Genomic DNA, 23,466 nt, shown 5'->3' on the forward strand with positions numbered 1-23,466 from the left:
AATGGGGGCCTGGGTCTGGTGTAGTCCAGGCAGTGTGTCCCAGGAGGCTGGACACCTCCACTGTGGCCATCTGAGCAGGGGGAGGAGCAGTGCTTTCTCAGCAGGTGTCAGGAAGGCACCACAGCAGAGAGGCAGAGCTGGGTCTGGGTCCTAAGGCTTTTCTGTGGTGGCATTGGGGGAGGGAAGGTGGTCATGGCTAGTTGTGGAAGGTTTTAGTGGTCTTCGGGGCAAGGTTTGCAGAGCACAGGTGACAGCTGGAGGCGGGAGGGTAGATACCAGGGTATGCCAGGAGTATCCGTGTGCTCTCCAGGCCCAGCTGCCCCAGGGTGGGCCATCCCCAGGTGGGTGGCCCTTGACTGGACAGCTGTGCCTGGGGGAGGGGCGTCGGCACGTGCACTGCCAGCAGTATGTGTCCTGCCGGCCTGCCAGCAGCCTGGCCCCGTGCCTGCCCTGCACGCCCCTTCTCCCTGGAATGCCTTCCTGGAGGCCTGCTGCATCCCTCCCTCTTTTGGAGCCGACTCTCTGTCCCCAGGTGCAGGTAGTGACTGCCACCCCCCGGGGCCTGGGGTTCCTCTGGCAGGCCCCTGCAAGGCTCAGTTTCCCTCTCTGTGCTGCGTGGGTCCTGCGGCCTGAACCAGCTGGGACCTAGCACTGGTCATTCGTGGGTGAAACAATTTCCACCCCATCCGACTGGCACATGTGAGCACATAGGGGCCCTGTTGGGCCTGGACTGTGGCTACTGGCTGCCCAGCATGAGGCCGGTCCCCCACATCATGTGCACCTACTGGCCTGCTGGCATTACCCCCCCCCCCCCCCCGCCCCACGCTTACCCCGTGTCCTCCAGAAATGTCCTGTCTCCTTGGGGCCTGCCTGTGTGTGCCTAAGGGTTGGGGCTGCCCAGTGGTGGGCAGGTGGTGGACAGATGGATGCATGGTGGATGGACAGATGGATGCATGGTGGATGGACAGCTGGACGTGCGTGCTCCCCACCACAGCTGTTGGGGGCCACCTGTCAGAGTCGGCATGCTGCTGGCCCAGGGGCAGGGTATTCCAGAGTCTGCGTCTGGCCTGCTTCCCCTCTTGCTTTCCCCAAGACCCTGGGAGAAGGCCGCTCTCTGCCTGCCCCCTCCCGTGCCTCAGAACTGGTCTGCCCCCTGGATGTGCCCTTCCCTGTAGTGTTTCCCAGCGCCCTACTGGCTCGTGGGCACCCCAGCCTGTGCCTCGGCCCTCAGCAGAAAGGGGAAGGCAGGTCTGGCCACGGTGAGTGGTCAGATTGAGTACTGTGGGGCCCCTGGTGGTTGGGGAGGGAGAGCCTGGGGCCCTCAAGTGTCCTTGTTCAGCAGACACTTCTTGGGCACCCTGGAACGCAAAGGGCTGAGGTCTAGTCAGGCCTGGCTGTTAGGGCCTTTGGGGCAGACCTGGATATCTGGTTGTGAGGGCAACCCATCAGGGCGTGGTGGGTGGGGAGAGGTGCCTGCAGGGAGGGGATGGGGGCCAGAGGCAGGGCCCTGGGGGAAATCAGAGTCCTGATTTGAATCAGCTGAGTTGAGACTGGGTCTGGCGATCAGTCTGGTGCCCTGGCCTGCACTCTGGCTCTGCCCTGCCATCCTGACCTTGTCCCCTGCTTCCTGGCCATTGTCCAGGCTGGCCTTGCCGGGCCTGGGGGGCGGGTGACTGCTGGGGCTTGAGGATTGCCTTGGGGCCCAGCCCGCCTGGGTCCCCTCATCTTGGCACACCGGCTCTGTCCTTACTCTCAGAACAGCTCTGGCGTGGGGACTGGTATCTGTCGTCACCATTTCACGGGCAGGGAACCTGAGGCAGGGAGCCGGACCCCAGCTTGTTTGCAGAGCTGGGGTCATGTGAGCTGGGGCTTGGGCCCAGGCAGTGCAGGTCCCGCGGCTGTCCGGGTGGCCTCCCCGACCTCTGCCATGGCTGCTGTGGGCCAGGCCTGCCCGCGGAGGGGCCGACTATGGGCTTCCTGTGAGCGAAGGCTGCGCACCCTGGCTGCCCCCCAGCAGGGCCGGCTGAGTACAGGTTGGGGCGCTGTGGCCCCTGGCCTGGCATCCCTGCACCCCCACCCCCGGCAGCTCCAGGCCTTGCCTGCCGCCGCCTCCCTCACCTCCCTCCCCTCCCTCCCCAGACGCGGCTCCTGCTCGGTGCTTCCGGGTCTGGTTTGACTTAAGCCGCCGCCTGGCCCTGGCCGGGAGGCAGCTGAGCGGATGTGGGGGGTGCGGGGGGTGGCCTCGGCCTCAGGAATGCGGCCCTCCCGCTCCGCCCGCAGGCCCAGGGACACAGCGCCCCACCCTGGCTGCCCGCCAGCCAGACCTGCCCGCCCGGCGCTGGCCGCGAGGAGGGGCGCTGGCCCGGGCGCCGCCCCCAGCGGGTAGCCGTGCGCTGGCCACTGGCTCCCAGCCCGGAGGGGCGAGGGGTGGGCCCGCCGAGCGCGCTACCTCGTGCCCAGGGAGCGTGCTGGCTGGCGGGCTGGGAGACGCCGCCCCACGAGTCCCATCTCTGGAAAGCCCCCTGGGTCTCTCTGTTAATTAAATACGTTTGTTTGGTGAAAGCAACTAAAAATACTTGCAGCCTCGCGAGCTGCAGAGAAGAGCTGGCTAATTAACGCCCGCTTTGTTTGGGATCTGGAGTATATTCCTGTGCCGCTGAGACCCTGCCCTCCCGCCTGCTTGTGGGGGTGGGTGGACCCCTCTCCGGGACCTTGGCCTGGCCCCTTCCCCCCGTGGTGTGTCCCTGCCCTGGAGTCTCCTGGTTTCACGTCTCAGCCATGCTGGACATCTCAAGTTCTCCAAAGGCCCCGTCGCCTCCTCCTTCCGTCCCATCCCTGCACAAACATCCCTTGCTCTGAGACATCCAGCCTGGCCCCCAGAAGAGGTGGGCCATCTGCCAGCAGCTCCCACGGCCTGTGTGCTGGTCTTGGCTATACAGCGGGTGATGGGTGGTGGCTCATGCTTGTCCCCGTGGCTCTATCAACTGTTGAAGGGGGGCTGGATCAGGACCTGCCTACCGGCCACAGTTCTGTCCTACTCATCCTCCTTGGGGTGGGTGGAAGCCTCAGCCTGGTTCTGGGCAGGGCTTGGGGGTCCACCAGCAGAGGGGTCCAGACCCCTGCCCTCAGGGCTGGGGCAGAAAGGCATTGGCACAGCCCCAATTAGGCCCTCGCTGCCGCAGATCCTGGTGGACCTGGCGAACCCTGGTGGCCGGCCGGCCCTGGCTTACGAGAGTGTGGTGGCCCAAGAGAACAGCCCCATCCTGCGCGACCTGGTCCTCAGCCCCGACCGCCAGTACCTCTATGCTATGACGGAGAAGCAGGTGGGTGACCCGCTGCAGGACACTTGGGGCAGGTTGTGGGGGGTCATCAGGGAGTCAGGCCTGGCCGTTGCTGCCCACTGCGTCCATACCAGCTCCAGATTTTCCCCAGTCAGGCTTGGAATTCCCGCCCCCTCTCTGAATAATTACGTGTCCACAGGAACAGATACTTGAATAAATTTTATGAGAGCATTGATGTCATTTGCGGGCTGAGCCTGTACCTCTAGGGTGCTGAGTCCTCGGGCTGAGGCCCTGCATGGCACTGGCCTCATCTGCCCAGTGGGGGCTTCAGGCGGCCGTGTCTGTGGGGTTGGTGACTGGCCTGGTCCTCCCTCATCAGGCCATCCATTTGTGTTCTCCTGGTCCAGCCTGCTCGGAGCCAGCCTTGGCCTTTCCCAGCCTGGCGACCCCGTGATAGCCAAGGGGTAGGCGGGGGCGGGGGCAGGTCAGCATGGGTTTGGTAAGGCCAGGCCCCCGTTCCTGGCCAGCCCTCGCTTCTCCTCTGCCTCTCTCTCAGCCATCAGGGTATTCTAGCCCACTGAGGACCTCAGGGCCAAGCAGGCAAGGTCAGGGGGAGCAGAGCCCAGCCTGACTGTGCTCAGGGTTGGGGTTGATAAGCCCATGCTCCCTTGGGGAACTCTGAGTCCAGACAGATGGGACAGTGACTGTGGCTGGAGCTGTGAGTTCTCCTCTGGGTAGCTCACCTGCACTGACTTGCCGGCTTCCTGGCCACTGCCTCCCAGGAGAGAGGCCTGGCCTGTTTGGCCTTACTTAGCCAAGTCAGGGTCACAGGACCAGCCTCTGAACAGGCCATGCTGGAGAAAGGCCTGAGATGGAGGCTCCCTTCATGTATGGGAACAGGGCTGGGTTCAGGGGACACGCTGTGGTGGTAAGGAGGTGAGGCTGGAGGAGTCTCTGGGGTGGGCCTTGCAGGGGCCTGATGCAAAGGTCCCCATCCTGCTAGGTGACTCGTGTGCCTGTGGAGAGCTGCGTGCAATATACGTCATGCGAGCTGTGCCTGGGGTCACGGGACCCCCATTGTGGCTGGTGTGTCCTGCACAGCATGTGAGTCTGGACGGGGTGTTGGGGTGGGCTGGAGGGCCCTGACACCCCTGCCTGGCAGCCTTTGACCTGGGGGAACCCAGGTGGCTACACCGTACATCTTGGGCAGTCACGGCTCCCGTTTGAAAGCGTCTCTGGGTCTCACCTGTGTAAGGTGCCCTGTATTTGGGAGTTTCCCGTGACTGGCTAAGTGATCGCAAGCCCCCCTTTGCCCCAGTAAGGATGGGTACAGGGTAAAGCTGGTGGGCTTCCCCCAAGCGCATGACGACAAGCCTGCTGAGCAGGAGCTGGTGGGCTTGGGGTGCCCCCCTGGCTGCCTCACCCATGCCCAGCCATAGCACCTGCTACCCACAGCTGCTCACGGCAAGACACCTGCGAGCGGGCAGATGAGCCCCAGCGCTTCGCCTCGGACCTGCTGCAGTGCGTGCAGCTGATGGTACAGCCTCGCAACGTTTCAGTCACTATGTCTCAGGTTCCGGTGAGCTAGGCTGCTCTGGTAGGGGGTGGGGGATGGGGGTGGCAGGAGTGGGGGACGGGTCCCTGCTCACAGAGGCCTTCTGCTCTGGGGGCCCCAGCTCGTGCTGCAGGCCTGGAACGTGCCTGACCTTTCGGCTGGTGTCAACTGCTCCTTTGAGGACTTCACCGAGTCTGAGAGCATCCTGGAAGATGGTCGGATCCACTGCCGCTCACCTTCCGCTCGGGAGGTGGCACCCATCACACGAGGCCAGGGTGAGTGTCCCCATGGGCCAGGGCAGCACCTGGAGCCATCCTGTTGGGGTCAGCGAATGGGCATCACATGTTGACTGTAGAGTGGCAGGGGAAGGAGCAGGTGTCCAGGGGCAGGGACCGCAGGTGCCGGCCCAGTGTGCTCAGAGGCCCACAGGGTCTACAGGGCATGGATGCAGCGAGGGGCTGTGTAGGTGGTGGTGGAGAAGGTCCTTGGCGAGGCTTGTCCCTGTTCTGGGCTGGCTGTCCTGGGTTCAGTGGCCCTGGGGCGCCCTGGTGACTCAGGCCTGCGCTGCTTCTGTAGGTGACCAGCGGGTGGTCAAGCTTTACCTAAAGTCTAAGGAGACGGGCAAGAAGTTCGCGTCCGTGGACTTCGTCTTCTACAACTGCAGCGTCCACCAGTCGTGAGTGTCCTGGTTCTCCTGCACCAACACTCCCAGCAGGCCAGGGGGGTGCTGTGAGGCCAGGTGGTCAGGGTGGGAGGTAAGGCCGTGCAAGAGCCACTCACCCAGTGGAAGGCCAGCAGGGGCCTGGCTTCCCGGGGCAGTTGGAGGGTAGCCTGAGGCTGGGGCGGTCAGAGGGGGCAGGGGAGGTTCCTGATTCAAAAGAAGAGAGTCTCACCAGCCTCCTGCAAGCTGCTGGGGCACGGGGAGTGGCCTGTAGGCCCCAGAGTGAGACGGAGCATGAGGGAAGCTGCGGGAGATTGCCAAGCCATGGGAAGGGACGGGCCGCTTGACACAGGTACCTGCTGCTTTGGGACAGGTAGAGGGGTCCAGGTCCTCTCTGGTTGTGGTCGATAGCATCCGCTGGGGCAGGGGGACCTGGAGGGGACCCACCTGGAAGGCCAAGGAGGGGTGCAAGGTGGCGAGGAGCCCCACACAGGCAGAATGGTTCAGCCACAGAGCTGGAGGCACCTGATTTTCCCCTGTGCCTTCACTTGTTGATTTGTAGACCGACTCCATCCTGGGTCAGGGTGCCCACTGAGGACCTGAGTGTCGACGTTACTGGGCTTCACCTCTCTGCTCCAGGCGCACTGGTGTTTGGGGATCAGGGGCAGCACTTGAGAGCTGAAGGCTTGAGGGTCTCTGGAGAAGCAGGGTGGCCTGCAGGTTGGAGGTCTTAGAGAGAAGTCAGAAGGGTTTTCTCCAGGGGAAGTGGGTGCCACGGGGGCTGCAGAGAGGAGGAGGTATCAGCCGTAGGAGATTGCACAGCCAGAGCATGGCAAGGGCCCTATGCGGGCCCTGGGGATGTGTGGGAGTGAACCAGACAGGTGTCTGCCACGTGGAGCTTGCATTCTGGTCAGGGACGCAGACTTCTACAACAGCTCCAGCTCTGCGGGATCGCCTCCTAAACTTAAACCTAAGTTAGTTGAGATTAGAACTTAGTGTACAGATGTGCGGTTCCATACCTGCACTAATGCGTTTCCTGGTGCTAATTGTCACATGGAGCTCGGTGTGGCCAGCGGTCACCTCAGTGGACGGCACGGGCTTTAGACATCTGTTGTTGGGAGGTTGTATCAGCAGATGGTGAGGGGGACTGGGAGGTGTTCAGAGTCTGGGGAAAAGCAGCAAAGAAGAAGGGAAGCACGGGCAGGCCTCTCTGAGCAGGCGGAGGAGCCACCTGAGCAAAGGCCCTGAGGCAGCTCTGTGATCTGCTGCAGGAGTAGCAGGGTCCCGTGTGGCCACTGGGTGGAGGCACAGGTCGTCTCAGTTTCACCACCCTGCCCTCTCCCTGCAGCTGCCTGTCCTGTGTCAATGGCTCCTTCCCCTGCCACTGGTGCAAGTACCGTCACGTGTGCACGCACAACGCCGCCGACTGCGCCTTTCTGGAGGGCCGTGTCAATGTGTCTGAGGTAAGGCCATCCTGGAGAGCTCAGGGTTTCAGAGGCACAGCAGAACTCCGCAGCTCCCATGGGTGGCTGGATGCTGACCTCGGCCCCGTGTGTGAGGACGTTCTCCGAGGCCAGCCAGTAGTGTTTGTTTGTGGTCACTGGATCTGCTCTCTGACCTCAGGGAAGGCCTCAGACTGGGGCCTCTAGATGGGGCTGCAAAAGGATGCCCTAGGGATGATACAGGGAGGGGACTGTCCACCCACTGTGACGCCTGCAGCATGAGGTATCTGGCTGGGCTGGCATGCAAGTCCCGGTGCCCAGAATCCGTGTGGATGAGGGAACCCATCAGACTGACTGGCAGGGTGGCTGGTTGGTTCTGGGAGTCAGTAGAGGCCCTGTGTAGTAATTGATAGTAATTAGGTAGTAATTATTTTGGAGCCTGGGTGAGGCGCTGACTTTATGAACAGCCAGGCTACTTTTCCTAGAACCGGAGGCTCTCAGAACGAGAACAGGCTGGCCTGAGCACCTGCCAGGCAGGGGGTGGAGCTGCCGGGCTCCCTGGGTGCAGCCCGAGGGCGCAGAGCCGTGCCTGGAAGCCAGGGCCCACCCTTCTGCAGCAGACAGAGGCCTGTTGGTTGGACAGGGCAGGGGGGTGTGAGTCCTGCTGACTCTGGGGCCTGGGGCGGCTGGCAGAGGCCATGCAGCCTGCTTCAGGCCATTCCTCACAGAGCCTCTCCTGATCGACCTCCACTGTCACCCTCCAGACCTCATGGGATGAGGTAGCCATCCGGCAGGCCCAGAGTAGGCAGGGACCTTGGGCATTGTGGGGAGGATTCTGAGCAGGTGCTGTGAGAAGCAAGGTGGGGGGTGGGCAACGGGCTTTCCTGCCACACTGGAATGTGGCCCACGTGAGGATCTGGGCAAAGGTGTCGTGAGGACAGGCAGGGGCCGTGGGGCAGCAGGATGTTGGGAGTGACGCTGAGGTCAGGGACCTTGGGGAGCGCCACTGCGGGCTTCGGTGGAACAGCATAGACTGCTGCGGAGTTTTTCTGACAAGGGCTGGACGGGGGGGTGGTCCTGGGATCCAGGGACGTTGCTGGGGAGGAGTCCCTCCCGTACCCCACAGATAGGCCCTCTTGAGCTGTCATCCCAGGTTTTTTTTTTTTTTTTTTAAGATATTTATTTATTTATTCATGAGAGACAGAGAGAGAGAGAGAAGCAGAGGCACAGGCAGAGGGAGAAGCAGGCTCCATGCAGGCAGCCTGATGTGGGTCTCGATCCTGAGACTCCAGGGTCACGCCCTGGGCCGAAAGCAGGTGCTAAACCACTGAGCTACCCAGGGATCCCCTGTCATCCCAGGTTTTATGGGGACTTCCTAAGGAGCGTGACAGGCCCAAACTTGGCCAGGCCCATTGCTCAGGAGGCCTTGAGCTCCACTGTCGATTCCTTTTTCCCATCCCTGGTTCTGGTGTGGATTGTGTGGGGCGGCCCCTCACTCCAGCCTGATGTGGGCACAGAGGTTCCAGCTCCAGAGAGAGAGCGGGGCCTCCTGGGCGGCAGAGGTGGTGTCTGTAGAGGGAGGTGTGAGGCTGGGGGGCAGTGGGAGCCAGGGGTGCTGGGGGTCCCCAGGGGCAGCTGGGAGCTGGCCAGGGCAGCTCTGGTATAGGCGTGGGCCCCTGAACCTGGGCATGGTGGCCCTGCGTACCTGTCCTCATCACCCGCCTCTCCCCCCGGTGGGGGCATCCCTGCCGACCCAGCAGCTCGTGGTCACCTGCCGGGCTGCACCGAGCCCTCCTGGAGCCCAGGCTCCCTCCTCAGGCCCCCACCAGCTCCATAGAGTGGGGCCGGCCCACCTGGGGAGCTGTCCCGGGGCCTGGGGATTACAGCCTGTTTTCAGCATCTCTATTTAAAGCCCAGCTCGGCATCGTTCCTGTGGGGCCTTGTGTCGCGGCTGCTGCAGGCTGTGCTGCAAGGGAGCTGGGCCATTGCATCAGACCCCCGTTGCTGAGATGCTGGCCCTGGGGGCCCGGGCTGTTTTCTTGCCCAGCTCTGGCTATTTTTACATGCTCCTCGGGCCCCCAGCTGAGAGCTCGCAGCCCCACCTCCCGCCTGCTCAGCTACTTCTGCCCCAAGGGCCTTTTCAGCTGTGGGCCAGATGGGGCCCCCTCGGTGGCTGAATGACAGGCTGCTGGAGTACCGGGAGGGCGCTCGGGTGCACAGGGGAGAGGGCCACCAGTATGCAGCCAGGGCCTGGCAAGTGCAGGACCCAGGCCTCCCGTTTCCAGCCTGGCCAGCTCTTCCCTGGGTTGGCCTATGTGTAAAACGGGCATGGTGGTACTTGCAGGCTCTGTGCAGAGATGGGTCTGGGCTGAGGTAGGGCGTGCCATGCTCGTGGCACCCAGCCCTTCAGCTCAAGCCTTGTCGCCCCCAGGACTGTCCGCAGATCCTGCCCTCTACCCAGATCTACGTGCCAGTGGGCGTGGTGAAGCCCATCACCCTGGCTGCTCGCAACTTGCCACAGCCCCAGTCCGGCCAGCGTGGCTACGAGTGCCTCTTCCACATCCCGGGAAGCCCAGCACGTGTCACTGCCCTGCGCTTCAACAGCTCCAGCCTGCAGTGCCAGAACTCCTCGGTGAGGCAGGGGTTGCTGCCAGGAGCCCCGAGCACCTGACTGAGCCTATCACCCTCACAGCCTTAGGGTCTGCTTTCTGCTCTCAGCACAGAGAAAGTGGGCTGGGGAGGCACCCTCAGGCGTGCTTGGGGGTGCGGGAGAGGGGATGCGCCAAGAGCCAGCCAAGCGTCCGGTGGGAACACATCTCAGACGTGGGAGAGGGTGACTTAGAAGGGGTGGGATGTGCCCACGTGGTTCTGTGGGGGGGTCCTGTGATGAGGCTGCCAGGCTGTGCCATCCTCAGCCCATACTTCTAGGAGGGCCGTGGTGCCTAAGCACTCAGCCGTTTCTGTGCACTCTGTGGCCCGACTCAGAAACTGTTCGCAGTGGCCAGTGCAGTGACCGGTAGCTGGCAGTGTCGCCCCAGGGCCAGGAAGCAGCCACACGTGGAGTCTGGAGTCTTGATAGGGTAACAGTTCAGAAGCCTTTAGTCAAGTCCAGTGAGTTTAGTGACGGTGCTCGTCGTAGACCCAGTTTCTTTCCTGGTGGTGGGGGGTTGGTGGGTGGCTGGTGTCTGGTTTGTGGCCCTAAGACTGGACCCGACCTCTGCCCTGTCTGGCTCCATGATGGCTGGTGAGCCTGGATTCTTGTCATTCAAGAAGAGTGTCATTGGGGAATCCCCGGGGAGTGGCCTCTGGTTGGAGGCTGGTGGTGGTGGCTCCTTGGCCAGCACATAATGTGTCCGGCAGGATGATGGACTGGGGGTCACAGCAACCTCCTGGGGGTGGGTTGGCCACGTGGCCAGGCCCTTCCTACCTGGCCTGTGCTTCCCATCCTCTGTCCTCACTCTGTCATACCTTCCACTGGCTTTTTTCTGACCCATGGCCCGGCTACTTCCACCCTCTCTGGCCGGCTGGCTGTGTCTCTACTGCCCTGTTTTCTGCCATCCCCAAGCCTCTGTCCCTCCATCTCGCACCCCCGCTGCCCCCCAGCCCACATTTGTCTTTCCTGTGACTACACTGAAAGGGAAGAGGGAGTACCAGGGAATTTGATAGGATCCAATTAAATTCCTGTAGATAAAATAGTGATGATTTACTCTGGGATGGAGTGGAGGTCTTCAGCTGCAGAAAATGGGACACAGCTGGGCATGCTGGGCCTGGGCTCCCCGGGGGAGGGGTATTGTCCCGAGCCCAGCCCAGCCTGGGGGGCTGCGGGGTAGAGCCTTCCCTGCTGCTGCTTTCTGCCGGCCTGTGCCCAGGGTGCAGGGCGGTCCTGGGGTAGGGATTATGGAACCGATTCCGCAAACACAGCAGGTTTATAGAGGGTCTCTGAGAGATAGCCAGGGGGGCCAGCTGGAAAGTTCTGGTACCCTGATGGGGTGGACTCCAGGGGACGCGGGGGTTACCCTGGAGCACGCACCTCATGTGCCTCTTGGCTGGAGGGTGGGGATTCTGGCCACCAGGAGGGACACCCTGTGTGTGTTTGGAGACTGGTAGGTGGAGGCAGAACTGGGTGTGACAGCCCAGCCATCTCTGCTGGTGGTGGGTGGGCGGGCGGCTCTGGGATTTCCAGCTCCAGGTTGGAAATGCCATTTGGTCCTGCCAAACCCACTCCTGTGGGCCAGTTCCAGGGTAGCCGGGAGGGTCGGGCAGGCCCTGAGATCCTAGAGTCCAGGCTGTGCGTGTGACCTGCCTACCCACCTGCCCATGGCCCACAGTATTCCTACGAGGGCAATGATGTCAGCGACCTGCCTGTGAACCTGTCAGTGGTGTGGAACGGCAACTTCGTCATTGACAACCCTCAGAACATCCAAGGTGAGCAGGGTGGGATACCTGGGGGTGGGGGGTGCCGAGGGCACACTGAGCTGACCGTGTCCCTCCCCGCAGCCCACCTGTACAAGTGCCCAGCCCTGAGGGAGAGCTGCGGCCTCTGCCTCAAGGCCGACCCACGCTTCGAGTGCGGCTGGTGTGTGGCCGAGCGCCGCTGCTCCCTGCGCCCCCACTGCCCCGCTGACTCGCCCGCTGCCTGGATGCACGCCCGCCATGGCAGCAGCCGCTGCACCGACCCCAAGATCCTTAAGGTGAGCAGCCCTCCCGGCGCGCCCCCAGCAGGGTGCTGACCCCAGGCCGCCCCCACACCCTGCCCTGCCCGGCCCATGGCAGCCTGCGCCTGGGTCCCAGCCTTGGCCTCTCTGCTGCAGCTGTTCCCTGAGACGGGCCCGCGGCAGGGAGGCACGCGGCTCACCATCACCGGTGAGAACCTGGGCCTGCGCTTCGAAGATGTGCGGCTGGGTGTGCGTGTGGGCAAGGTGCTGTGCAGCCCCGTGGAGAACGAGTACATCAGTGCCGAGCAGTGAGTGCGGCCTTCATGGTGTGGGTGGGCAGGGCCGCCCCGACCCCCGGGCTGGATCCCGCAGCCCACTGAGGCCCCCCGGGTGCTCCACAGGATCGTCTGTGAGATTGGGGATGCCAGCACGGTGCGGGCTCACGACGCCCTGGTGGAGGTGTGTGTGCGAGACTGCTCCCCCCACTACCGGGCCTTGTCCCCCAAGCGCTTCACCTTTGTGGTAAGCCTCTCCCTGCCCATCCTCCCAGGTGGCTAAGGGGGTGGCTGTGCAGGGGCTGGATCGGGCTCCAGGTCCTCCGGGGTCCTCTTGCCTAGCAGCACCTCCGTTCTGGTCCCCAGGGCCCAGTTCCAGGTCCCTCCTGCACACTAGGGGCCCTGCCTGTGGGTGGTGAGGGGGAGCTGGGAACATGTGGCTCCGGGCACACCTGGGGTGCAAGCAGGCCTCTGGCCAGAAGGGTAGGCCTTCCCTGCAGCTCAGGTCCCTTCTTCCCACAGACTCCAACCTTCTATCGGGTGAGCCCTGCACGAGGGCCTCTCTCGGGAGGCACGTGGATTGGCATCGAGGGCAGCCACCTGAACGCGGGCAGTGATGTGGCTGTGTCTGTTGGCGGCAGGCCTTGCTCCTTCTCCTGGTAGGGGGTGCATGTGGGGCGTGGGGGCCAGGCAAGGCCCACCTTCACCGCCTGGCGGTTGGTTCGGGCTGCATACCCCTCCGGTTGCCCAGGAAACAAGGGGGTGTGGAGAGCCTGGCTGGGGTGATTGCTATGGAAACCAGAGGCGGAGAGTGTTACCATGGAGACGGGCTACCTCCTGGAGTGGGAAGGGCAGGGCAGGCGGGGCCTGGGCTGAGGGGTGGCGGCCTGACTGCTCTGTTTTGGGGGCGAGGGGGATCCCCTGGGAGCACAAGAAGTATTTTAAAAATTTTCTTAAGAGAGAGAAAAGAAATCTTGACAAAAGCCCTGAGGCTTGAAGTGGATAATTTTAGATTAGGGATGATAATGGAACGGTCCTTTAAATATTTTCCTGCAGTAATTATCCGCTATCAGACTAATTATTGGTGTTTGCAGCCTTGCTGCAGGAGCGGGCCTGGCGGCTGTGGGGCCTCCCGGCTGAGCTGAGGGGCTGAGGGGACAGGGTCCCAGGTGCAGCAGTGTCTGGCTGGCTGCTTAGTGGGTGTGACCGAGTGCCCCCTCTGCCGTGGCCAGTCCATTCCACCTCCTCGTGGCCGGGGTTGGCTCCATTTTCGGATCAGGAGACTGAATGGAGGGTGGGGGGCCGAGGACGTGCACCTCACTCACCTTAGGGAGAGTGCTGAGCTGGGCCTCCTGGGAGTCCTGTACCTAGCCCCTTGGGAGGGCTGATGGAAGGTGGCTGTCCCACTCATCGGCTTCCTGGAGCAGGTTCCATTGTGGCTCCATTTTACAGGTGGGCAGGTGAGGCCTGGGCAGGTCCATTCGCCTGCCCAAACACCTGTCTGTGACAGAGCCTAGATGCTTAGTGCCCCCCTCCTGGTGGGTGAACCTCACTGGTCTGCGCCCCCCTCCCCCTCCCCCCCCCCCCCCACAGGAGGAATTCCAGAGAGATCCGGTGTCTGACACCCCCTGGGCAGAGCCCTGGCAGCGCTCCCATTGTCATCAACATCAACCGTGCTCAGCTCACCAACCCGGAGGTGAAGTACAACTATACGGAAGACCCCACCATCCTCAAGATTGATCCTGAGTGGAGCATCAACAGGTGGGCCCCCCACTCCCTACTGCGTAGCCCGGCCTGAGCCCCAACAATCCCATCTGTCCTGTGGCACCTGCTCTGAGGGAGCTCCTTCACCCACCTCCTTTCTGCTTCTTGGGACTGGGCAGGGGGTGGCCAAACCCGCTCTGTCTCTGGGGGTGGGGGCAGTGAGTGAAGACCGAGACCACTACTGTGTCCTGGACGCAGCAACCTGGTTTTCGCGTCAGTCACGGAAACAGATCGCCCCATAAACCCTGTGGTGCTGTGCTCTGCATGGTAAGGTGCTGTGTTTGCTTGGAGATGTGGTCGGTGCCATAGGTTGGCTTGGGGACATTAACCTGTGAGCCGTCCTAGGGGGCGCTGACTGGCGAGTGTCTGCTGGGCTCCGGCTGAGCTCCCCACCATGGCCCCCTTCCCCATCTTCTAGCGGAGGGACCCTGCTGACGGTCACGGGCACCAACTTGGCCACCATCCGTGAACCTCGTATCCGGGCCAAGTACGGAGGCGTTGAGAGGGAGAACGTGAGTCCTTGCGGAACCCTAGCGGCTCATGCTGCCTCGGGGGGCATGGACCCCAGGGAGGGAGGCCGCCCCGTATGGCTGGGGGGGACCCCACGTGCAGGTAAGGCTGCAGCCCCTGGACCCTGCTGGGGCCCGATTCCATGTGGGGAGTGGCTGACCCAGCGTGCGTGCCTGCGTCCTCAGAGCTGCCTGGTGTACAACGACACCACCATGGTGTGCCGCGCCCCATCAGTGGACAACCCGAGCCGCAGCCCGCCAGAGCTGGGGGAGCGGCCAGACGAGCTGGGCTTCGTCATGGATGACGTGCGGGCCCTGCTGGTGCTCAATGCCTCCTCTTTTGTCTATTACCCTGACCCTGTGCTGGAGCCGCTCAGCCCCACCGGCCTCCTGGAACTGAAGCCCAGCTCCCCGCTCATCCTCAAGGTGGGCCCCTGTGTGCTGAGTGGGGGTGCAGGGTGGGGGCTTATGGGGCAGAAGGGCTCTCTGGCTCACCCCCACCCCCACAGGGCCGGAACCTCCTGCCGCCCGCGCCTGGCAATTCACGGCTCAACTACACGGTGCTCATCGGCTCCACACCCTGCGCCCTCACTGTGTCAGAGACGCAGCTGCTCTGCGAGTCACCCAACCTCACAGGGCAGCACAAGGTCACGGTGCGTCCACGGCCCTCGCATCCACGCTCTTGCCCGAGCTCTGCTCTCCTGGACCCCACCTGCCTTTGACCCACTGCCCCTGCCCCTCCCAGGGTGACCTCAACTCTGTGGCGGAGGCCCAGTCTTTCCTCTGGCTCAGAAGGAGCCCAGCCCTGGTGCCCGCTGGTGGGCCCGACACTGGCCCTGAATCCCTGCATCCCCACCCTCTGACCTCTCCGGGCTGGGGCAGGTGCTGTGGGGTGCTCCCAGGGCCTGGTACCAGGGGCCTCCAGTGTTCTGAGTGGGCAAGGGGCCTCCTGAGTGGCCTGCACCCCCACCCACAGGTCCGGGCTGGCGGCTTTGAATTCTCACCAGGGATGCTGCAGGTGTACTCAGACAGCCTACTGACACTCCCTGCCATCGTTGGCATTGGCGGAGGTGGAGGCCTCCTGCTGCTGGTCATCGTAGCTGTGCTCATCGCCTATAAGCGCAAGTCTCGGGATGCCGACCGCACCCTCAAGCGGCTGCAGCTGCAGATGGACAACCTGGAGTCCCGCGTGGCCCTGGAGTGCAAGGAAGGTGTGTCCTCAGAGCTGCAGGCGCTTGATGGCAGGGGCAGGGCATAGGGGACAGGGCTCGCTGTGACTGCCACCACGTGCCAGCCAGGTCCCGTTGTCCTCGTTGACTCCGCTCAGTGTTCCATGTTCATGACTGTGGCACGCATAGACTCCGGTGGGCAGGTGGGCAGATGAGGGCCCTGGGGCGAGCACAGCCTCCATGGGTGCTACTTGAGACACAGACTCGAGCTGCAGAGCTTGTGTTTGTGACTCTGCTTGACTGCAGGACTCGGACAGGCACGCAACCTCCTTGTGTCTCAGATTCCTCATCCGTAGGTTGGGCACAGTGATTCCATCCACAGGGCTGGGCATGGCACCCGGGGGTTGGGGGGGCACCTTTCCTTAGGTCCTAGGTACATACAGACCTCGGCTGGTACTGGGCTGTGGGCCTTGAGGGGCTGTCTCAGGAGTGCTGCCACGTTCCAGCCTCCTAAACGGGGCACGTGTCTTTTGTGACTGTACTATGTGAACGGTGGAGGTCAGCTCAGAGGGCTTTCAGTAGGGAGGTGTGGTGTGGGGTTTGGTGCAAGAAAGGTCTGGCGTGCAGCTGGCTTCCAGCACAGCCGGGCCAGACCCTCTGCTGCGTCTTCAGGGGTCCCTCCCTGTGGTGACAGGGCCAGCACAGTGGGCAAGCTCAGCCAATGCCACTCCCGCCCATGTGCCTCCCTTCCCTGGGGCCTGCTCCCCCAGGAGCCCCCAGTTGAGAGTGGGCAGATCCTGGGGGGCAGGAGGGGGTACCCTAGAGAACAGGACGGGTTCTGGCAGAGGGGCTGCAGATTTCGGAAAAATGTGAGCTGTGGGCCCCAGTGTCCGCAGGAAGGGCCAGTGGTGGGCCCCAAGCTGGAACAGGTGTCCAGCGTGTCCCAAGGCCAGGCTTGTCCCCCACAGAGCACATGCTGCCATTCCTGCCTGTGTGCCAAGGGCACTGCTGCAGGGTGGGTGCGTGGGGATTGAGTGCTGGCAGCAGAGGTGGGCACACAGGTTGGGGCCTCCAGGGAGCCCTGCTGGCCTAGGATGCGGCCCTGGGCTGCACAGTGGCTGTCTGAGGGGGTGGGCTCTGGGCACAGACCATAGCCCTGGTCTGTGATGCTACCCTCAGACCTGGCTGGCCTCTCTGGCTGGGTGGCTGGACCCTGGGCCAGCCTGGGATGGCCCCCACTTTCTCGTGGCTCCCGGCTTGCCGCCTCATTGGAGGACCTGGAGCTGTTACAGAGGTGGAGAGAGCCTCGCTAATGGTAATTGCCGGGTGAAGGACTTGTCTTAGGTGCCGGGGCAACCTCAGACCTTTTGCAGGTGCTGGCCACAGCTCTGGGAGGCTGGTGGAGGAATGTTCCTATTTGGGGCATGACGAAAGGGAGGTGGGTAGTAGGTGGGGCATGAGGCCCTGGGGGTGACTGCAGCAGGTCTGGCAGTGGGCTCTTAGTAACTCCACTGGGGCTAGAGGGTCTCGTTCGGTCAGGACCCTCACCTGTCTGAGAACCGAAAGGTGTGCATCCCTCTCAGTCCTACCACCCCCCCCACACCCCCACCCCCCATCTCATGGGACACAAGCAGGTGTGTGAGGCTTGAGTGGGAGGCAGGTGGCCTGGATGGGCACTTCTCTGGGCGGGGAGAACCTCAGGTTGAGGACAACTGTGTGCTGAGGCTGGTACCAGGAGGCCTTCAGCTGCCAGTGCAGTGTGGATGCAGAGGCTGCTGGGTGCTCCAGGGGTGGCTAGGCAGCGATAACCAGACACCTGGCAGCGGTGCCCCAGAGATGAAGGTCCCTGCTCTTAATGAAACCTGCCAGCCATCCCCTGGAGCCCGCGTAGACTACCTCTGGCTCCTGATCAGATAGTGCTTCCCTCGGGCTGCCGCAGGGTGGACACCTCACAGCTCTGGAATGTTCTGTTGAGGCCTGTCCCTGCCCTGCCTTGCCTGCTTTTGTTTCTGAAAGAAGCAGAGCTGCCCCGAGCAGGGTGGGCGGTGCAGAGGGCCCACTGGTCTGAGCTCTGCATGTGATGGCTGTCAGCGTACAGGGCTCAGGGGCTTGGGGAGAGCCTACTGCCCTGTACCTGGCCATGTCCCTTCTCTTCCCAGCAGCTGAGGCAAGGGAGCTGGGGCGGGTGGTGTGCACCCCAGGGTGGGGGAGGGAGCTGGCTCCTGTAGTTTCCTTGCCCCCAGTGCCAGTGTTAGGTGCAGGGAGTCCCTCTCAGCGTGGGCTTAGGCACAGCACCTTGTCTGCTGTCGTCTTGATGAATCTTGTGACACGTCAGAGACAGAGGTTTTATACACGTGTTAGGACTGGGAAAACTGCGGGGTTTCCTTAAGGAAAACCTACGTTACCTATCCAGTGAGTGGCAGAGCCAGAGTGGGAGCCTGGCTGTGACGTCAGGGGGTTGGGGGAGATTGGGAGGGTGGGTGGGAGGGCACTTGCCTTGACACCTCCTCTGGCTGCAGCCTTTGCGGAGCTGCAGACAGACATCCATGAGCTGACCAATGACCTGGATGGTGCCGGCATCCCGTTTCTCGACTACCGGACGTATGCAATGCGAGTGCTCTTCCCTGGGATCGAGGACCATCCAGTGCTCAAGGAGATGGAGGTGGGCTGTCGGCAGGGGCTCACTGGTACCTTGGCCCGCTCCTGGGGCTCCTGGGTACGGGTGGGCAGCCTGGGGCCCCGAGAGATGGTCCAGACCTGTTGGGAGGGGCTCTGGGAGGCAAGGCCCTCAGCTCCCGGTGGGCTTCGGCAGTGGCAGGGGATGAGCCTGGTGGGGGCCTGGGGTCGGGGCCGGGCTTCATCCCGGCCAGCCACCTTGGCTAGGGCCTGGGCTCCCTAGGGCCTGCCTCTGTTTTATCAAGGCCTCAAATGCATTGTGTACCACCTGTGTGTGTTTTCTGGCCCATCTCCTGGCTGGTTCTAAATGCTGAGCTCCAGTGGGTGAGGGACTACTGCTCCGCCTGCTGGGAGGTGTGGGTGCCCAGTAGGGGTTTTCATGGCAGTGCGGGGTGTGTGGCTGAGGCAGCACAGTGGCCCTCAGAGAGCTGGGTTTCGGATTTGTGTAGGTGTTGACAGTATTCAGGCCATTGGTGTGAGCTCACCGAGGGTAAGATGGCTGGCCAAGTCCTCTAGGAGCCCCCAGGGACAGGCCAGGAGCCCAGTTCCCCGCTAGGAACAGGCAGGGGCTGAGTTGGCTCGGGCATGCCGTTTGTCTGAGGACGTCCCATCTCTGCGCACTCTGGATGTGGGGAGCCCGCTCCCTGTTGCAGCTCATTAGGATGGCCCGTCTTGAGCTGCAGTGGAATGGGGCCTTCCTGTCACTGGCTCAGGCTCAGGCTCAGGGCTGCCTCGGGCTGCTCATGAGCTCCTCCTCCTGCGTGGCTGCCCATTAAGGGCCCACATGCTCCATCAGGCCCTTTTCCTGGTGTGGCTGTCCTCTGTGTTGGCACGACTGTTCTCTTAGTTGCGACTGTGTGTTCTACTTGGGTCTTGTCACCTGCCTGCCTGGGGTGGGAGCAGTGTCACTGGCAGTCTCTGGTGTAGCCTGGTGGGGAATTGCCTGTTTTGACAAGCCTTGGTGTGGAGGAGAGAGAGAATCGGAGCCCTGGACCAGCCATGCCTGCATACCGCCCCCTTCCCCACTTCCCTGTCATGGGGTTCTGAACAAGCCTCTTTCTCTTCTGGACTTCACTGTCCTCTGTGAAGTGGGAAAGGTGGTTTCTGTCCTGCGTGTCGAGTGAGACCATGGCCAGGCTTTGCTGGCACCCAGCAGATGGGCCATTGATTTCGGCTTTCTCCTAGACACTAGAGTGAGGCTGCAGGCAGTAGCGGTCCCGAGGTCCGGCTGCAGAGGGTGGCCCTAGTTACACTCCTTCTGCTGACACTGGTAGGCCCTGATCCCTGCCCATGGCAGGCTTCTCAAGTCGCTGCCAGGCCACGTGCCTTCTGCTGAGGACAGTTGAGGCCCAGGGACCCGGTAAGGCAACATGTCAGCCGCCTTCAAGGCCTACTCTCTGGCCCTGCCCTCAGCCCCTCAGCCAGAGGGCTTTCCTCTCCTGCCTCTCATGGGGAGCCTCCGGGTCTGAGCGAGCCTGTGGCCTGTCCCTCCCCCAGGTGCAGGCCAACGTGGAGAAATCACTGACACTGTTTGGGCAGCTGCTCACCAAGAAGCACTTCCTGCTGACCTTCATCCGCACACTCGAGGCCCAGCGCAGCTTCTCTATGCGAGACCGTGGGAACGTGGCCTCGCTCATCATGACGGCTCTGCAGGGTGAGATGGAGTACGCCACGGGGGTGCTCAAGCAGCTGCTATCCGACCTCATCGAGAAGAACCTAGAGAGCAAGAACCACCCCAAGCTGCTGCTGCGGCGGTGAGCCTGGGCGTCCTGCCTGCAGACCATGGGGCCCTAGCTGGCACGTTAGGCACAAGAACCCCACCCTGGGGCATTGGTGACCCCTCTGGGGCCAAGGGCTGGGTTCTCCATGGCAGCCCCCAGCAGCCGGACACCTGGGTGCCTTACGGAGCCTGACCTTCAGCGAGCCAGGTAGGGGGTAGGGTGGGCACAGTGGGCTGGTGTGGCGGCAGAGTTAAGCTCTTCCCATCCCTGTTGTACCCCCAGGACTGAGTCAGTGGCGGAGAAGATGCTGACCAACTGGTTTACCTTCCTTTTGTATAAGTTCCTAAAGGTAGGAGGCTGCAGAGGAGGAGGGAATGTCTGAGGTGGGGGTCAGGCAGGTGGATGGGTTCAGGGGAGGTAGGAGAAGAGAGTGGGACAGGCAGCTGGGGGCTCTTCAGCCCAGAGTGGCATGGTTGGGGACCAGGTCTCAGGGGTCTCAGCACAAACTCCCCCAGGATGTGCGTCCATTAGCCTCTTTCCTCCTCCTCCCGGAGGCTGTCCATGCCTCACCCAGCTCCAAGATAAGAGTGGACACCCCAGCACTGCAGTGAGCCGTTTGAGGGCCCAAGGCCAGCATCTGGCTGAACTGGAGTTTGAACCCAGGCCCACATCTCTGTAGCTGAGCCCATGGCCCAGAGCCAAAAAGGGAGGGGACACCTGGGCAGGGGCTTCTGTGTGTCCAGTACCCTGTGCTGGCCAGCCTGGGGAGGCTCCTAGGGGGCTTCTGTTGGCCCCTGTTGTGGGGAGAGGGTGGTTGCCTGGGTCTCCTCCGCAGTTGCCTGGACAGGCCCCCACCCTCAAAAGATGAGTCCTGGAGACCCATGGCCAGCCTCAGGTTCGGTGGAGGCTAGATAGGGGTTTAGGTGGTTTTGTTTGGGATGTAAGTAGTTGGGCTGGCCTCTTGCACATTAGACATGAGATGATTCAGACCCAAATATCTGGCTTCCCTTAAAATCTGAAGACTTAGCAGTTAAGCCCACAGTCCTGAGGGGTGGGAGGTGGTGGGGACCCAGCGTAGCCCAGTGTGCACAGTTCATGTGTGCTCCCACCTGGCCCCTGGTGTGTGATTGATGCTCTGCAGATGGCCTGGTGGCTGAGAGTAGGGGCTAGCGCAGGTGGTCTGGGGCTGAGTTTTATTGTGCTTGCTGCTTGGCTATGGACCTCAGTTGCCAGGGTCCCGACTGTGTTTGGGATAGTGGTGGACTTTTGGGGGTGCCTAGGGCAGAGTCTTGCCCTGACTGGGTAGAGGCATAGATGTGATACGAGAGCAGGTGAGAAGGGGCAGGGGTCAAGGCATGAGAGGATTTAGCAGAGATATGAAGGAAGGGAAGGAGTTAGCTAGCCCGAGCCAGGAAGGCCCCTGAGGCACCTGCAAGCTCCAGCATTGGGGCAGCAGGGGAGCTGAGCCAGGCTTGCCCAGGGGGCCAGGCCGGGAGGGGATGGTGGCAGTCTCAGAATCCTGGGCATGGGTGCGTAGCCCGTAAAGTACGTCACCGTTGTGCAGAACTGGTGGCCGGTGATGGAGTTGTTCCATTCTTACAGAAACATGGTCGTGTGCAGACCACATGGGGTACTTAGGTGCTCCTACCAATGCGTTCTGTGAGCCAAGGGTTAGAGAGCCCAGACAGTGGTGTCCAGCCCCGTCTGGTTCCTCCCCGTCTGGCCCTGATTTTGTATACCCAGAGAAAGGGGACTCATTTTGACGTCTGGTCTAGAACCTGGGTTGGGTGAGCTGTGCTGTGTAGCATGGGTGGTGCTGAGGCCTCCAGACATGGTCGCTGCTGGCAGCTGGGTGTGCTGCAGCCTGGGGGTTGTGCTTTTGGCTCCTGGGGTGGTGACATGGGGGTCATGAGCAGAGGGAGAGGGAGAGGGAGGCCACGTTTACTCAGAGCATTCCTCCTCCTGATTCTTGTTTGCTTGTGAGGGAACATGCTGAGCAGGAGGAAATGGCTCAGGGCCACGTGGGGGAGGTGGCCATGCCCATACCCACCACAAGGAGGGGTGCCTGACACTGGCCTGGGCTGCTTCTGTCCACAAGGAAGACCTGAGGCAGAATTTCTGGTTGTAGGGACAAGCCAGTACAAAGGCCCTGAGGTGGGGCCCCGCTTGGTTGTTGGAAGAGTAGGAGATGGCCTTGGTGACTGCAGTGTGGGGAACCAGCAGGCGAGTGGTCAGAGTCTGGGGCCTAGCAAGCTTTTGCTGAGTGCTGGGGTCTACCTCAGGTTGTCTTGGCCACGGGCTCCTGTGTCCCACGGTGCTGGTGGGCTGCTGCTCTGGGTCCCTGTGTCTGCACCCATGATTGCACTGGCTTTGTGCTCTCAAGTGTTGGAAGGACAGGTGATCCTCTGCCTGCAGGGCTGGGTCCTGGCTGGGCGGGCCCAGACACCCGACGATCGCCGTCTGCATGGTGTGGAGCTGCAGAGTCCACCATGCCTCAGGCTATGGGATGGGACCGGGAGCCTGGGCTTCATGTGTGTGCGGTGCTGGCTGCTTGGGTCAGGCTCTGGTGAGCGGGCTGCTGGAGCACAGGTGGGGGGTGGGGCCGGGGGCCGGGGGCCGGGGGTGGGCCCGCTGAGCCTGAACTGGGGAGGCTTCAGGGAGGAGTCTTGGTCTTGTTCAACACAGGCCTGGCTTGGCCACACTGTGTTTTCCTTCATGTGCTCCTGGGTGACCTGGCTGAGGCCACGCTAGGATTTTCACCTTGAGGTTCGTAGGGACAGCCAGTTTGCTGTTTAACTTACTCTCTTGCACAGTCTTCATGGGGCTCTAGAATCTGGGTTCTATTTGCCTCCTAAAAAGACTTTGGAAAAACTGCTCATCTCTCCTTGTGGGAACTGAGCGTACAGATGCCCTGGAAGCACAGGGGCAGAGGGTGGCGGTGGAAGCTCCAGGGTGTCCTGGACACAACCCCACGCCCACCCGCCTACAGGAGTGTGCAGGGGAGCCTCTCTTCATGCTTTACTGCGCCATCAAGCAGCAGATGGAGAAGGGCCCCATTGACGCCATCACGGGTGAGGCCCGCTACTCCCTGAGTGAGGACAAGCTTATCCGGCAGCAAATCGACTACAAGACCCTGGTGAGTGTGGTCCCTGCCCTCCTGGCCGGCCCCATCCTGCCTGTGCTCCCTGGCACAGCGTGCCGAGAGAGGTGGGGTGTGACGCTGTGCCCCTCCTACTTGTAGACCCTAAACTGCGTGAACCCTGAGAATGAGAATGCGCCCGAGGTGCCCGTGAAAGGACTGAACTGTGACACAGTGACGCAGGTCAAGGAGAAGCTGCTGGATGCCGTGTACAAGGGGGTACCCTACTCCCAGCGGCCAAAGGCTGGGGACATGGACCTGGGTGAGCCCAGATGCTGGTTGGCAGCATCGCCACCGCCGCAGGGGCTCAGAGTGGCCTACACGTGCCAAAGGGCCAGTGTCATCAGGGCCAGTGTCTGGGGCCAAAGGCACCGAGCCAGTGTGGGGTATAGGTCCAGGGGGTGCTGGAGGCCACAGGGGGCCTGAGGGAAGGGATGTGGTCTGGGCTGGGCTTTGGAAAGCTTCTCCCAGCCAGGCTGGATGGAAGAAGCAGGAAGTAGAGTTCAGAGGCTGCTGCCCTATTCGAGGGAGAGGCAGGTGGTAGTGCCCATATACCATAGGAGGGGGTAGGCCGTTGGAGCTGGGGCAGGTATCCTCTGGCTCGTGGGCCTGACAGGTA

The 23,466-nt window shown here is 62.3% G+C and overlaps 1 protein-coding gene across 3 annotated transcripts in view; it reads left to right on the plus strand.

Moving 5' to 3' along the window:
* The window catches only part of PLXNA1 (plexin A1), a 48,831-nt gene that overhangs the window by 16,638 nt on the left and 8,727 nt on the right, over positions 1 to 23,466 (plus strand). For all 3 annotated transcript variants that reach the window (XM_072720135.1, XM_072720133.1, XM_072720134.1), the window contains exons 4-25: positions 3,183 to 3,323; positions 4,285 to 4,385; positions 4,737 to 4,860; positions 4,958 to 5,111; positions 5,413 to 5,512; positions 6,846 to 6,960; positions 9,371 to 9,571; positions 11,268 to 11,364; positions 11,437 to 11,630; positions 11,751 to 11,902; positions 11,996 to 12,116; positions 12,392 to 12,528; positions 13,463 to 13,630; positions 14,052 to 14,145; positions 14,329 to 14,568; positions 14,652 to 14,795; positions 15,119 to 15,353; positions 17,831 to 17,973; positions 19,485 to 19,741; positions 19,991 to 20,057; positions 22,698 to 22,844; positions 22,950 to 23,109. In XM_072720135.1, the coding sequence (XP_072576236.1) occupies positions 3,183 to 3,323; positions 4,285 to 4,385; positions 4,737 to 4,860; positions 4,958 to 5,111; positions 5,413 to 5,512; positions 6,846 to 6,960; positions 9,371 to 9,571; positions 11,268 to 11,364; positions 11,437 to 11,630; positions 11,751 to 11,902; positions 11,996 to 12,116; positions 12,392 to 12,528; positions 13,463 to 13,630; positions 14,052 to 14,145; positions 14,329 to 14,568; positions 14,652 to 14,795; positions 15,119 to 15,353; positions 17,831 to 17,973; positions 19,485 to 19,741; positions 19,991 to 20,057; positions 22,698 to 22,844; positions 22,950 to 23,109 (3,292 nt within the window). The remainder of the gene's footprint in view (positions 1 to 3,182; positions 3,324 to 4,284; positions 4,386 to 4,736; positions 4,861 to 4,957; positions 5,112 to 5,412; positions 5,513 to 6,845; positions 6,961 to 9,370; positions 9,572 to 11,267; positions 11,365 to 11,436; positions 11,631 to 11,750; positions 11,903 to 11,995; positions 12,117 to 12,391; positions 12,529 to 13,462; positions 13,631 to 14,051; positions 14,146 to 14,328; positions 14,569 to 14,651; positions 14,796 to 15,118; positions 15,354 to 17,830; positions 17,974 to 19,484; positions 19,742 to 19,990; positions 20,058 to 22,697; positions 22,845 to 22,949; positions 23,110 to 23,466) is intronic.

Source organism: Vulpes vulpes, chromosome 9 (assembly GCF_048418805.1).
Source record: "Vulpes vulpes isolate BD-2025 chromosome 9, VulVul3, whole genome shotgun sequence".
Classification (NCBI taxonomy): Eukaryota; Metazoa; Chordata; class Mammalia; order Carnivora; family Canidae; genus Vulpes; species Vulpes vulpes.